The sequence below is a fragment of the Colobus angolensis genome, unplaced genomic scaffold (assembly GCF_000951035.1).
Source record: "Colobus angolensis palliatus isolate OR3802 unplaced genomic scaffold, Cang.pa_1.0 Scaffold35, whole genome shotgun sequence".
NCBI classification, from domain to species: domain Eukaryota; kingdom Metazoa; phylum Chordata; class Mammalia; order Primates; family Cercopithecidae; genus Colobus; species Colobus angolensis.
The window spans coordinates 2,588,569-2,605,083 of record NW_012116821.1 but is presented as its reverse complement, the minus strand read 5'-3'; the positions used below and the strand labels follow the sequence as shown (position 1 = coordinate 2,605,083).

Sequence of the window (16,515 nt, the reverse complement as noted above, 5' to 3'; positions counted from 1 at the left end):
ATTGCATGAAAAGGCAAGAGAAGGATTTGCCCCCTGCCAAAAGATGTGCCCTATGCAAACAGAATGTGACTCGAAATTTGATGAGGAATTCTATTCCGACTTTGTAAAGAAGCTAAAATATACCATTAATTAGTGGGAATAAAATTATACCAAGGCAGTTAACATTTAGGGTTAATAACAGAAGCAGCATATAAAAAATGAAGACATATTGAATAATGAAATATTCAATAATGAAGACTATTCGATCTAAATAAAACACCTAAGTTTGAAACCTCAGACTTTTGAAGTATAGAAATTTTGATTCACCTTTTGTGGTAGTATGCAAAAAGAACCTCTAAATGCCTGATCAAACCCCATCTGTTACACACACTGCTGGGTAATGGCACTGTCTGTATCTATAAAAACGCAGCTACTGATAAATATTACTCTGTGAACATCAGATTCCAAAGATGAGATTTTTGTGACTCTGCTGACAAACAGCTGTCAAGATCCCTATGTTTGGCTGGACAAAATACCAGAGGCTTAGAACAACATAACATTTTGTTATCTATTTTCTCTATAGAACTATAGAGAAATGTACAGAACTATAGAGAAAATACACAACTTGCCTAGCTCACCTAATGTTGATGCCACCGATAAGCAAAAGCCAATTTCAATCAGGTACAGCGTGCTTTAACCACAACTCCTCTTTTTCAACAGTGGAGAGGAACAGCCAGTCCTTGTGTAGGTTGGAAGGTGGGCAGCAATGAAGGTTGGGGGCTGTTATTCCGTAATTCTGGAAGATTTCACCCAGGATGCTTTCAGCACTGATCTGATGGCCACACAATGGTGCCAGAGAACTGCCTCCAGCAACAGAATACATTTCCTCCTGCCTCACAGTCCTGGAACAGCATCCATTCTGCTCATATCTATGTCCGAAAGGGGAAGTTCTTAGGGGTTCTGCTTCAGCGTATCTCAAGGACTAATTAAATCCTCATTACTACCTTCTAATTATTCAAATACTGTGGGATTACACTAGGAAAGTCCCTGCTGGCTCACTAGATGAAAAGGGTTAAATAACCTGTGTTGGTTTTGGGAATCCAGATCTAGTTCAGACCTTCAGAAAATCGCCGGCATTAACATGAATGTTTAACTAGACACCACTGTGAAATTAAAAGGGAATTCAATTAGAAGGTTTTCGAAAAATTAATTCTGACCTCTCTACATCTGTCCAAATAAATAAGCTTTCTTTCAGCATTTTCACCTAATTGCTAATCCAATAAACTAGAAGGGCATTTGTTAGTTTCATTAAGCTTAGCGTGTCATTGGGGTTAAAAATGTGGTAACTTTAATGTTAATAATTATTATACTTATTTATCTACTCAGATGACTATTCCGCATTCCCTCCAAGACTTCCTGAGAAAGAGGACAACCTATTAATAAGCCGTTTCCTATTGTTCTTTTCGAATTTCAAGACATATAAAGATTAAGAAATAAGGATAAAACAAATGTAAACTTGTCACCTACAATTTTTGTAAGATTCATTTCAGTATTTTAAGGTTACCTGAACTGTTCCTCCAATGCCTTAGGTGGCCTAATTTACACTGCTTGATTTTTTGGCAAGGTGACTTAGTAACAATTCTGTATATTGCCATATGAGATCTACAGAGAGGTTTAAAATAAAAACCAATGGCAAATGTGTTACTACCGAATACTAAACTGAGGTTTTGACCATTTTTCTTTAAAATTCATATAAGTAATGAAGAAGTAAAGACCAAAAAATTTAAACTAATTTTCTTTATTTAGTTAAAAAGAAGTTCTGCCAGGCACAGTGGCTCACGCATGTAATCCTAGCACTTTGGGAGGCCGAGGCTGGTGGATCAAGAGGTCAGGAGATCAAGACCATCCTGGCTAACATGGTGAAACCACGTCTCTACTAAAAATACAAAAAAATTAGCCGGGCGCCTGTAGTCCCAGCTGCTCGGGAGGCTGAGGCAGGAGAATGGCGTGAACCCAGGAGGCGGAGCTTGCAGTAAGCCCAGATCCCGCCACTGCACTGCAGCCTGGGCGACAGAGCGAGACTCTGTCTCCAAAAAAAACCAAAAAACCCAAAACAAACAAACAAACAAAAAACCAAAAAAACAAAACCCTTCCAGCAGCACAATACTAAATCAAGTTTTATACTGGAAAACAGAAGAAAATGTAGAGGAGGCAATACTATGTAAGAGAGTAAAGAACCCAGTAAATATCTAAAGTTTTCCCTCCATTTGTAACCTATGATGCCATATCCATATTTACTTGCACAAATACCTTTTATACAGAGAAAATATCAAACTGTAGAAACTCACAGTTCTTTTCATCTATGTACAATGTGGGGAAATGGATTTGTGATTGATGTCCTGTGACAAAACTCAATACCAAAACCACTAGATAAAATGGGCACCGAAAAAGCGATGAGGTGGGGACAGCGACTGCAGGTTTACAAAGGACTGCTGTCAGGAAATCTGGGCACTTCACTGACCTTGCTGTCACCAGAGGTTTGTAGAACCTCTGAAACACAGGGTACATGGTTTATCAACATATGCCCTTCCTGAATGGGAACACAGGATCAAGTAGAGAAGAAAGATCCGAGCAAGGGTTCAGCTTCTTGAGACTGGGAGGACTTAGGCTCCAGGGCAGTGTTGCCAGCATCACTGCCCCATGAGGACTTGGAGGGAGGACTCAGAAAACTGCACCTCCAGAGAGAAGTAGGCTGCATCATCTCTTACTCTCCATCATCTCTTGTCTCTGTGCAAATGTGTTTATAGATTCCTTGCCATTAAAGAAAATGTTATCTCCTATGGGTACATTAAAGAAAGTATGTATGCAGTGGAATATTAGTATTATTATCATAATCTTATTTATTAAAACAAATTAAGTGTAAAAAGAACTGTTCAATGTGGTTATTTTAGCACTCAGCAGTAGAGAAGCAATGTCATTATCTCTTCTATCAGGGTCTATGGTTTCCGTGATACACCTTTTTTTTTTTTTTGAGAGAGTCTTGCTCTGTTGCCCAGGCTGGAGTGCAGTGGCGTGATCTCAGTTCACTGCAGCCTTGGCTCACTGCAAACTGTGCCTCCTGGGTTCCAGCGATTCTCCTGCCTCAGGCTCCCGAGTAGCTGGGACTACAGGCGCATACCATCATGCCTGGCTAATTTTTCTGTGTTTTTTGTAGAGACGGGGTTTCACCATGTTGGCCAGGCCAGTCTCTAATTCCTGACCTCAAGTGATCCACTCGCCTCAGCCTCCCAAAGTGCTGGGATTACAGGTGTGAGCCACCATGCCCAGCCTGACATACTTTCTTAAAAAAAAGATGCTAACTCACTAATGTATTTCTTGGCCTGTTTCTTTCAGCACTTCCCTAAACAGGGCGGGTATATATCAATTGTAAGAGTATAAACAAAGTTAAGTTACTTTCCAATACGGGGGCATCAATTTTAGGGAATTTCTTAGTAAGAGTTTCATTAGATTTACTTTCCATTGTGTATGTTGCTGGTACACACCAAATCCTGGTCCAACAAACAAATGGTTTTATTATTGTATGAAAGCATTAAAGTGACTGTTATTTGCCATTTAAACACCTGATCAAGTGGCATTTGATCAAAGGTTATTAGGAGCTAACATTTTTTCCTAAATTTTAACACATAATAAAGCCATTTTCGTTAGAACCTTGCTACCCAGTGCTGGAGGAAATTTCACTCATGTGAGGCAAAGCATCTTCTAACATAACAGTCACTTTAAAATAGGAAGTTTTCCTTTTCAGGGTGTTGCCTAACCAACAAACACACACAAAAGGGAATGCACATAGCGATATAGATTGACTTTGTGTACCCACCCAAAGCTCATGTTGAATTGTGATCCCAAATGTTGGAGGTGGGGCCTGGTGGGAGGTGATTGGGTCATGGGGGTGGTTTCTAATGGTCTAGCATCATCCCCCTAGTGCTATCTCGTGAGAACTCACGAGATATGGTTGTTTAAAAGTGTGTAGCACCTCCCCTTTTGCTCTCTTCCTCTTGCTCCTGCCATGTGAGATGTGCTACATTTGCCTTCACCTCCCACCATGACTGGAAGTTTCCACAGGCCTCCCCAGCCATGCCTGCTGCACAGCCTGCAGGACTACGAGTCAGCTAAATCTCTTTTCTTTATAAAGGACCCAGTCTCTAGTAGTTCTTTATAGCAGTGTGAAAACGAACTATAACAATATAATAATGTCTCTTCAGAGGAGGTCTAGAGATCACATTCATAAAAATTGATTCACATTTAGCAACTTATATAATTTATATTTACTATTTGAAAGAAACGGTCATGGCCGGGTGCGGTGGCTCATGCCTGTAATCCCAGCACTTCAGGAGGCCGAGGCGGGTAGATTACGTGAGGTCAGGAGTTTGAGACCAGCCTGACCAACATGGAGAAACCTCATCTCTACTGAAATACAAAATCAGCTGGGCATGGTGGCACATGCCTGTAATCCCAGCTACTTGCGAGGCTGAGGCAGAATTGCTTGAACCCAGGAGGCAGAGGTTGCAGTGAGCTGAGAATGCGCCACTGCACTCCAGCCTGCCTGGGCAACAAGAGCGAAACTCTGTCTCAAAAAAAAAAAAAAAGAAGTGGTCATTATAACCACCCAGATTGTTACGTATCTGGTATCAGTTACCCAAACTACACTACATATAATAAAGGCAATCAAAAGAAAAACAATAATCATATTAACATGGTAATTTCCATACACTGGTACCACTAAAAAGCCTAGATTTTGCCTTGAAAGTGTGTTAATTTAAGCTAAAAGTTTGATTTAGCTCAGTTTCCTAACTGTCGTCCTGTTTTTCACATCTGGCTTTCTACACTGCCCAATTTCCCAAGCACGTATCTGTTGGAAAGGGTTGGGAAACACATTGTTCAAGGAGAGGGTTTCTCTTTTCTTTCTTTCTTCTTTCTTTTCTTTCTTCTTAGTAATAAAGGTTAAAATTTTAAGACTTTCAAATAAGGGACCTCTTACCCTTTAACACGTGTTAAAATATAAAGAACTGTGAGAGTAATGTTACAGGGTTATGGGGTGAGTCTTCATCTCAGTTCTCTGCCTGACCCGAGCAGGCATCCAGTACAGGACAATTTCCTTTTTCCCCACAGTGACCCAACCATACAACACAGGTGCAACTCACAACCCAAAACAGGATTTTAGTCAGAGTCACGCTTGCTTGGCACCAGCACACTATGAACTTCTATAATGCCTTCAAGATGACCAGAGCCACATGAGGAGTTAATACAGATCAAGCAATTTATAGAGATGATATGGGATGAAAGGATGATTTACAGCAGGTCACAGTAGAGAATTCAGGGAAACAAATGCACATATTCACACAATTATTAAAATCTATTTTTATTTTTTTGAGACAGGGTGTTGCTCAGGGTGGAGTACAGTGAGTGGTGTGATTGCAGCTCATTGCAACCTCGACCTCCATGGGCTCAGGTGATTCTCCCACCTCGAAAACCTATTATTGCACCATCAGAAGGCAGTGGTTCTCAAGGTAGGGTCCTCAAGTCACCGGCATCAGCAAAATCTGAGAACTTGCCAAAAATGGAGGTTTTAAATGTCCCAATTCAAACCTTCTGAATTGGAAACTTGGGGGTGGGACCTAGGAATCTCTTTTAACAGTCCTCCAGATGATTCTCACACACTCTAAAGTTTAAAAACCATGAACTATTCCATTATTAAAACATTATACTGGCCAGGCGTGGTGGCTCAAGCCTGTAATCCCAGCACTTTGGGAGGCCGAGACGGGCGGATCATGAGGTGAGGAGATCGAGACCATCCTGGCTAACACGGTGAAACCCCGTCTCTACTAAAAAATACAAAAAACTAGCCGGGCGAGGTGGCGGGCACCTGTAGTCCCAGCTACTCGGGAGGCTGAGGCAGGAGAATGGTGTGAACCCGGGAGGCGGAGCTTGCAGTGAGCTGAGATCCGGCCACTGCACTCCAGCCCAGGCGACAGAGGGAGACTCCGTCTAAAAAAAAACCCAAAAAAACAAAAAAACAAAAAAACCATTATATTATCAACTATACCTTAAATTATAATAAAAAGTTAAACATGTAATGGTATTTGAAAACGAAAAATTCATTTTATCCCTCTGAAACATTTAATTCAACACAAATGATGTGTAGATAAAACAAATCTATCTTTTCATTGACATTACTTTCTAAACATGCTGCTGAGTTTTTAACATGTAAAATAACTTAAACCTCATAATTCTAATCAGAAATCATAATTCTAATCAGAAGCAAATCATCATCTCTACAACTCACATACAAAAAGTTATAAACAGTAGAGGTAAGGAGCTCAGTACATATTAGCTGCCAAGGTGGGAACTTCTGGCCTCCAAGCCTGTGTGAGAGAGGAGGGGAGTGGAGGACAGTAGTATTTCTCTCTTTTGGTGTGGGATGGAGCAGGCGAGCCTTGCCCCACAGCAAGGGAAGTGACCTGCCACTGCACCAGGGGTGCACAGGTAGGCTTCTTGTACCTCCCCAGTACACCAATCTGGAGTAAAACCACCACAAAGTGTAGCTTTACTGCTTCAAGTGAGAATGAAGACAGAGGTAACTATGGGTGGGCCCAAGGTCTCTGCAAGGCAGTAAGAAACGCATGGCAGGGATGACAGGCAGGACTGAGCTCAAGGTCAAGAGCACTAGCAGATGTGGGGCCACTTCTCTCCAAAGGTTTCAGAAAAGCCCATATTCTTTTTCTCTGGGACTGGCACTAACTAGCTCCTGAGAATAAGGGAAGTCATACCTAACCTCTATACTCCTCAGTTGCTTTAGGTGACTGGGGCCATAGAAAGTTTTAGGTCTGCTCCAGTTCTAAGATTTTACCATTTATTAAGACAGGGTCTTGCTCTGGGTTTAAAATCTTACTATTAAATATCAGGGAATAACCAGTATTAACACACACAACCCCTCACCCCCAACCCACATACATATGCATGGGGACTGATACCCTCGTTGAGTCATTCACAGTTATTTTTACACAGCTAGATCAAATACCAGACTACAGTCACATGTGAACCGTGCTTCATGGTGCTATGTGGACACACACATTCTTAGGGCCTTGAACTGTACTTTGACAAAACTTCACCCCACCTGCAAGAAAGCATCCTCCCTCCTCTCCATATTTATTGGAAGGGTTTTTGTTTGTTTCTTCCATCTGATAAGAAAACATAACATCCTTTAAAAAAAAAGTAGTGATAAGGAGGTGCATAGGTAAGCAAACTCACGTAAGCCTTATCGCCTGAAAGCACTATAGGCATGTAAGACATGAATTGGAGACGAACCTCTTTCCTGTGGCATTGGTGACTGGCTCAAGGCGGGATGGGAACTGGATTCTGACTGGCTCCCGGGTGGCTGCGGAGGCATCTGACTACCTGTAAAACACAGGAGGGAAAGTGGAGATGGGGGAACCCTTTGCATTAATAGTGCAGTCATGCAAAACCAAGACATAGCTACATTTAATTTTTATGATCACAAAAGGTATAGCCCCATTAAAAAAAGACATAGCTCAGAGTGTAATAGTTCATCTTTTCCCTGGGAAACAAAGAGGAAACATGAATAAACATATTTAGCTACACACCTGTTGAAAAGCTGTTACTGAATGAGTTCCTAAACTCATACATGAATCAATCTGTAGCTGAAATTTCTTGACACACACTTCTTCAAGGCATTTCAGAAAATGTAGGGCTGCTGGGCCAAACTCATCTTCCTGACTCTTACGTGAGCTTCCAGGTGGGCAGGCATGCAGAGTGGCCGACAATCACTCATGGTAATATCCAATCAATACAGTAATATCAATAGACTTCTAAAAAACTTCATCATTAGTCAATGAGAGACTTAACATAAACTTAGAAGTCCTCCATTAAGAAACAAAAAAATTTCTACTATAAAATGCAGTATATATGATCACTAAAGAAGGGACTATTATTCTGCATCTCTTTTGATCTTTATTGCTAATACAGCAATAGTATCTATTTAATTTCCAGTTTTAAATGTATGCTCAGTTTGTCTTTTCCAAATATAACGTAAGCTCCTTAAGATAGGAATCTTATCTGTATTCCTTCAATCCCTTTCTGAGCATAACAAATACTTAATAAATCATAATCTGATAATATTATTTAAAGGAAGATACTTCTTACTATATTGATAAAAGAAAGATGAGTCATGTGAAGGCAGGAGATGAGATTTTGAAATTTAAAAATCATCAGAGGTAGCTGATGATCTCAACTCACTTTCTGGCTCAGAGGTTTAGATGCATTTCTATGACTAAAAATGTAATGGAATTTAAAAGGCAGTTGAATTTAGCACAGTCCTCAAGGCACTAGCTCTCGTGACATGAGGACCATGCTGTTTTATCTTCTACCCTCCCCCTTTGCTTCAATAAATTGGAAACACAAATACACTCATACGCACACAAAAAGAACACTGCGTAGTCCCCTGGTGCGGTGGTCCTGACACCCTGGTTGGATCAGGCTAACTGCTCTGACCCCATCAGACCCACTGCTCCATAGTCATGCATATTGCTCAAAAGAAATACAAATAATAAAGAAACAAATTAATGTCCTAAAGATCATCACCAATTTGCCCCCGTGAAGGTCAGGACACATTCGGCACAAAGCCTAGTATTTGACGACGTACAACAACCAACCCTCTTGCGGTTCTACAAGATGGGTGTGTTACCCACATGGCCAGTCAGGACACGGTCCCAGAATCTGTCCGGACTGTCACTCCAAACTGAGTCTAATCGTGGTGTATCTGTGGCAGCCAGAGGGTCAGGAATACGATTTTCAGTTTAGATAACAGATACAAATAGCTGTTAAAATATTACTATAAAACAATTGTTTTCAGGGGCTTAGGCTTCATTTAGAGAAGAATGCAAAACGTGTTAATGTATTTCTGAGTATTCCTGAGTGTGTAACTGCCACTCTCATTTTCAGATGAAGTGAAAATCAAAGACCTGAATTTATAGACACTGAGACATATGCATTGTGTCACTGCTAGAAGCTGCTTTTTACATTAGAACCATATCTAGTTGGGATAAAAGACCTGGACAAACAGCATAGACTTCGTTAAGTATCCATTTAGTGTCAGACATTTGTAGTAAATTAGTATTAGTACCAAATAATTAAATGTAAAGTAAAAAACACTTAACATTCTGAACTAAAACAATTTCAAGGGTAAATACTGGTCACCGACTTGGCTACAGATCTACAAAAGTTGCTGTGTGCTCACTGTAGGGTCATGTGCTTCCTATGAAATACCCTAAGGCCTCCAATCTATAGTCCATTTAGAAATTTAAAGCACTCTGCAGCCAAATACTGACTTTTTAAAATGTCACTGGGGAATCAGCTGCAGCAAGACAGTAAGTGCTTACATTATCAGGATCACTTCTGCATGACAGGCTGGATTCATAGACTCATGGCAGTAAAAACAAACAGTAATTCTACGTGAACACAGGGCACCGTGGCTTAGATGGTGCATGCCCGAGGCACTGCTCTTATGCACGATAGTTCAAGTAGAAATAAAAAAGGCTGTAAGAAATGCATCCCATGATTCATAAAATACGGCCACAGCCAAGCAGCACTACCGGTTGTGTGGTACAATTCTAAAGCAGATGTCCCTTTAAAGCAACGAGAATATTCACATATTAAATTCATTCTGTTAAAGAAACAAGAGCTTTGTCATGACACAGATTCACCCAAACCATCTTATTCATTTTCCTTTACTCCCTATCTTTCTATCCATAGTTCCATAACTACTAAGTCATAATTACTGTAATTCAGTAACTATAGTTACTAAGAAACAACTTGATCTTCCACAGGCATAGTTTAAACATCGTCACAGCAGATGATGCCTCAGAAAGCGCATTTGAGAACGTGAGACAGAGGACTCATCTGTGTCCGTGGTCCACATAAAGAAGAAAATTCAGAGCCCTCTGAACCAACCGAATGAATAAACACCTTCAAAACTATAGATTTTTATATGACATGTGTTGGTCACAAGTAAAACCTCTCAAACAAAGTGTGGTAATAATTTTTGAAGAGAATCCTGCCAGGCACAGTGAACCAACCCACTGTATGAAGGCACTTTAATATTAAAATAGTTTAAAAAAAAAAAAAAGAGCCCTGTGTTCCTTCCTCAGCAGTGTCTATTATGATGTAAGCATGATGGAAAAAAATACAACTGGAAAAAACTATACTATGAATTAGAATAAGTTCCACCATTATACACTTGTGTATTCTCCAATGATCACGTATACAACAACATGCAACATTTAGGTGCAGAACTGTCACCTGAATTTCTACTTTTACTGACATAAAATTATCAGCCTAATTCTATGCTATCATTATTTTAAAAACATTTTATTTTTAATTAATTTCAGACTTACAGAAAACTTGTAAAAATAGTGCAAGGAGTTCCCTTATATCCTTTAGCCCACCCCCTCCAATGTTAACATCCTATATAACCATAATACAATTACCTAGAAGAGAAGCTTACCTAAAGACCTCATTTGAATTATACCCATTTTTCCATGTCATGTCTTTTTTTGGGGGATCATCGCACATTGCATTTAGTGACTTCCCCTTAGCCTCCTCCAGTTGGTTGGTACCTCAGTCTTTCCTTCTATTTTGTGACCCTGACACCTTTGAAGAGTACTGATCAGTTATTTTGTAGAATGTTGCCAAATCTGATTTGCTCTGATAATATTTTTATCACTAAAATGAGGTTATGAATTTGGGGAAGTGTACCACAAAAATGTCATACCCTTCGCAGTACAATCTATTTTCCCTTTGTAGTTGGTAAGTATTTTTTGGAAAATATTTGAGACTATGCAAATCCTATGCCTCCTCAAACCTGCACCCACGAATTTCAGGATCCTTTAGAAGATCTTGTTTACATTTACTACAGTGGTATTGGCTAACGAGGATTCTCTGTTTCCCCTTTTTCTTCCACATTTAGTTACTAGAATTCCATTGTGAGAAGCGCCATCTTCTTCCTCACTTGGTTTTTTATTAGACTATTTCTCTCCACTCACTGTGGCAGACACACCCTCAAGTGACCTCCAATGAGTACCACAGGTGAGTAATCCCCTCCTTTTGACTGAGAGCAGAACCTGTGATTCTATCCACAGAATGTGAAGAAAGTGATGGGCTGTCACTCCTGCAATTATGTCAGATGACATATGTGAAACGATTTTGCAGATATAATTAAACTCCCTAATCAGCTGACTTTGAAATAATCAAAAGGGAGAGAGATGATCCTATATGGGCCTGACATTTCAACAGGGCTCAGGCCTTCTAGGAAATAGGCCTCTCTGATGTGAACTGAGCCTAAGGAGGCCTCCGGAACCTCAGGACCTCACTCCAACAACCGCAAGGAAATGAAGCTGCCACAATCTGAAAGAAACTGGAAGTAGACTCTTCCCTAGCTGGGCCTCCAGATGAGAATACAGGCTGCCCAACATCTTGACTGCAGCCTTGTAAGTCCTGAGCAAGGACCCAGCTAAGAGGTGCCTGAACTCTCTGCCAGGGGAACAGAGATAATGAATGTGACTTGTTTTAAGCTGGTAAGTTTGTGGCACACCCTAAGTATCTTTTGGGTTTTGCTTTTTTTTTCACGCTGTCCTGGACACACTGTCCTGGGCTCCCCAATACCCCTTTATGTGAGTGCTCCATAGTTTACTCAACACTCTCCTGTGTGTGGACATTTAGACAGTTTCCAATCTTTTGTGGATGTATTTTTGTATTGCTCGGGTCTATGTTCAGGGAAAATTCCCTGAAGTGGGATTGTTGGGTCTAAAAGGTTACACAATTCCAAATTTCCTTCTAAAAACTTTGTACCAATTTGCATTGCTACAAGCAATGTTTGAAAGACCTGTCTCTCCATAACCTCACTAATAGACTGTATTGCTGTTTAAAAAAATTTTACCAGTCTTGGCCAGGTACGGTGGTTCACCCCTGTAATCCCAGCACTTTGGGAGGCCGAGGCGGGCAGAACACAAAGTCAGGACTTCGAGACCAGCCTGACGAACATGGTGAAACCCCGTTTCTATTAAAAATACAAAAATTAGCCAGGCATGGTGGTACGTGCCTGTAACCCCAGCTACTGGGGAGGCTGAGGCAGGGGAATCACTTGAATCCAGGAGGCAGAGGTTGCAGTGAGCCGAGATTGCATCACTGCACTCCAGCCTGGACAACAGAGCAAGACTCCATCTCAAAATAATAATAATAATAATAAATTACCAGTCTTACTGATTCTGAATGAGTTTGACTACTCTTTCATATTTTAGGACCATTTTAATATCTTTTCTTGTGAATTGTTTGTTCAAGTCTTTCTGTTTTTCTGTTTACGTTCTTAATCCTTTGCCCTGGAATTTTTAAGGGTTCTTTATATATTAGAGATATTAGCCCTCTGTTTGTAGTATATATTGTGAGTATCTTCTCCTACTTTGTCAGTTGTCTTTTAGTTTTGCTTGCGGTGTCTTTTATAGTGGAAATTTTTTTTAATGTAGTCAAATTTACCAGTCTTTATTTTTATTGCCTCTGGATTCCGAGTCACAGTTAGGAAGCTATTCTCTCTATACTGAGGTTAAAGAGGAATTCACCCTAGTTTTCTTCGAGTACATGCATGGTTTTTTTCCATCTCCCTCAAGTTTATTTGATGTGAGGATGGATCTAACTTTATCTCTTTGCACATAGCTCCCCAAGCATTCCAACACAATTTATTTAAAAATCCATTCTTAGCCCAGTGACTTGAAATATCGTCTTTATCATTTAATACATTTTCATATGTATTTGGTCAAATACCAGACTTCCTCTTCTATTCCAGTGGCCAGCACACACTATTTTTAGTTCTAGCATTTTTATACCACGTTTTAATGTCCAGTAAGAATAGTGCCCCTCATCTTTTCTTTTTCAGTGTTTTCTAAGTTTTCTTGCATGTTTTTCTATATGAACTTTAGCATCAACCTGTCCAACCATATAAAATAGCTCACTAATATTTTCATGGCAATTGGATTGAAATCATCAATTAAGGAGAACTCATGACTGCTGAGTTCATCCCATCCAAGAATAAGAGACATCTTTCATTTGTTTAAGTCTTCTTTAGTTTCTTTTAGGTACCTCGAGGGTTTGCACATTTTATGTTAAGTTTATTCCTAAGCACGTAGTCTTCCTTGCTGTTACTGTAAATGGGATTCTCTTCACCATTATATGTCTTTTAACTGCTTATTGTTTATGCATTGAAAGACTACTGCTTTTTGCATGTTAATTTTATGTCTCACTACTGCATTAAATGAATTCTTTCACTGCTAATTCGTCATTGATTCTCTGGGGTTTTCCAGGCGTACTATTGTATCATCTGTAAATAGACAGTTTTATTTCTCCTACACTCATCCTTATGCCTTTAATTGAGTTATCTTGCCTAACTACATTGGCTAATATCTGTAGTACATTATTGAACAGTAGTGAAGATAGTGATGATCCTTGCCTCATTTGTGATCTTAGTGGAAATGCTTCTAGAACTTCCCTATTCCATAAGTGAAACTAAAGCATATACATTTTACCATGTTGAAAATGTATCTCTCCATTGCTACTTCCTTGAGTGTTTTTATCATAACTGGGTGCTGACTTTTGGTAAAGGGAGGATTTCCCCCCACCAGATGTATGTTTACGGTATATATTACTAATAGAGTTGTGGCCGGGCGCGGTGGCTCACACCTGTAATCCCAGCACTTTGGGAGGCCGAGACGGGCGGATCACGAGGTCAGGAGATCGAGACCATCCTGGCTAATATGGTGAAACCCCATCTCTACTAAAAATACAAAAAAATTAGCCAGGCATGGTGGCAGGCGACTGTAGTCCTAGCTACTTGGGAGGCTGAGGCAGGAGAATGGTGTGAACCCAGGAGGCAGAGCTTGCAGGGAGCTGAGATCGCACCACTGCACTCCAGCCTGGGAGACAGAGTGAGACTCTGTCTCAAAAAAAAAAAAAAAACCAAATTATAATAATAATAATAGAGTTGTTAGGCCGGGCACAATGGCTCACGCCTGTAATCCCAGCACTGTGAGAGGCCAAGATGGGCGGATCACGAGGTCAGGAGTTGGAGACCAGCCTGGTCAACATGGTGAAACCCTGTCTCTACTAAAAATACAAAAAATTAGCTGGGCATGATGGCAGGCTCCTCTAATCCCAGCTACAAAGGAGGCTGAGGCAGGAGAATCGCTTGAACTTGGGAGGTGGAGGTTGCAGTGAGCTGAGATCATGCCACTGCACTCCAGCCTGGGCAAGAGAGCAAGACTCTGTCTCCCAAAAAAACAAAACAAAACACCAGTTGTTAATATTGAACCAACTTTGCATTCCTGGAATAAATGCCACTTATGGTACATTATTTTCTTAATGCACTGTTGGATTCTGTTTGCTAATATTTTCTTTAGAATCTTACACTAGGAGAGGTTTTGGGAGAATTTTATCCAATTAAAAATAGCTTTTAAGAACTAAATCAGGATAAGTACCAAACAAAATATTCAAGTAACATAACTCTGGGATTTTAGTATATAACACAATTGGGAGAAAGTGGCCAATACATGTATTTTGGTAAATTAGCACACATTCAGTAATGTATAATGTACAGTGGATGGACTGAGGCATGAATATATTATAGCTTAGCATACTTCATAGAATAAGATGGTGGGGCAGTCAGTACTAACAAGTGCCAAGTTCTATGATTTTTTACAAGTGGACACAGTATTAACACTTCTCATAGTTCTTTTTTTTTTTTTTTTTTGAGGCGGAGTCTCGCTCTGTCGCCCGGACTGGAGTGCAGTGGCCAGATCTCAGCTCACTGCAAGCTCCGCCTCCTGGGTTTACGCCATTCTCCTGCCTCAGCCTCCCGAGTAGCTGGGACTACAGGCGCCCGCCACCTCGCCCGGCTAGTTTTTGTATTTTTAGTAGAGACGGGGTTTCACCGTGTTCGCCAGGATGGTCTCGATCTCCTGATCTTGTGATCCGCCCGTCTCGGCCTCCCAAAGTGCTGGGATTACAGGCTTGAGCCACCGCGCCCGGCTCTCATAGTTCTTAATTTAATTCTGTTCTTTGTCTGTCTCATCTGACTACAATGTACATTCCATACAGACAGAAAATTCCGTCTGTTTGGTTCCCTGCCATATTATATCTCTTGAACCAGGCATATAGTAACCATTCAATAAGTATTTGTTGAAAAAAAAATAAATGTATAGCTAATGATTCCAGGAACCAAGCTCAGATTAATAGATAATTAGATATTTATAACTCATCTGTAATCATGCAGTTTCATCTTACTATTCTAGATGAGGATTAGGCAAACGTCTTCTGTAAACTGCCAGATAGTAAACATTTTAGGTTTCACAGACCATATGTTTTATGTTGCACTACTCACCTCAGCTGTTGTAGTTCAAAAGCAGCCACAGACAATATGAAAACAAAATAGCATAAATAAAACTTCACTTGCCAAAACAGGAGGTTGTCTGAATTTGGTCCTCAGGCTGTAGTTTGTGATCCCTGTTCTAAATGATAATATCAGTAAAGAAACATTCAGGAGGGCCAGGTGCGGTGGCTCACGCCTGTAATCCCAGCACTTTGGGAGGCTGAGGCAGGTGGATCACAAGGTCAGGAGTTTGAGGTCAGCCTGGCCAATATGGTGATACCCCGTCTCTACTAAAAATACATGAAAATTAGCTGGGCGTGGTGGCGGGTGCCTGTAATCCCAGCCACTCAGGAGGCTGAGGCAGGAGAATCGCTTGAACCCGGGAGGCAGAGCTTGCAGTGAGCTGAGACTGTGCCACTGCACTCCAGCCTGGGCTACGGAGCGAGACTCCATCTCAAAAAAACAAAAAAATAAAAAAAAGAAAAGAAAAGAAGAAAACACTCAGGAGGAATACTTGCTGAAAAAGCCAATACAGATGAGTATTTAATAACAACAGCACTGACATATACATCTCACATTCTTCCATATTTAAAGGGGAAGACTTCATAAATAAATGTCAGTAACAGAAGTTGCTTTATGCTCTCTCCTATCTAGATGTAAGAATGCACTGGGTTCCTTAGCACTTAATGCAGGCAAAGGTCTAAGACTTAAATGGTAAGTACATTTAGCAGGTAAATGTTTAGATAAATGATTACTTGTAGTTTTATTTTTCCATCTCTTTCGGATCAGAAACAAACCAACAAATCAGATCAACTACTGATCAGATGCAACTGCATAAATTATACTCTATTACTTTTGTGTAGGGATGGTAGAGAATACACATGAGGTGAATAGGATTCCCACGTTAATCCTTTATTGAGGCTAACATTCCCTGGGAATAATTCCTTTCTACATTACTACAGTATACAACTATAGAAACTCACAAGAATACTAACTCTGAACCACAACCAATTCTGGCAAACAAACCACTCACCCCTTTTCAAATAATACTGCAT

The 16,515-nt window shown here is 40.4% G+C and overlaps 1 protein-coding gene across 2 annotated transcripts in view; it reads right to left on the bottom strand.

The window, feature by feature from the left end:
- Window positions 1–16,515, bottom strand: part of ARID1B (AT rich interactive domain 1B (SWI1-like)) — a 393,153-nt gene that overhangs the window by 92,096 nt on the left and 284,542 nt on the right. For both annotated transcript variants that reach the window (XM_011952754.1, XM_011952755.1), the window contains exon 5: window positions 7,342–7,431. In XM_011952754.1, coding sequence (XP_011808144.1) covers window positions 7,342–7,431 — 90 coding nt within the window. The remainder of the gene's footprint in view (window positions 1–7,341; window positions 7,432–16,515) is intronic.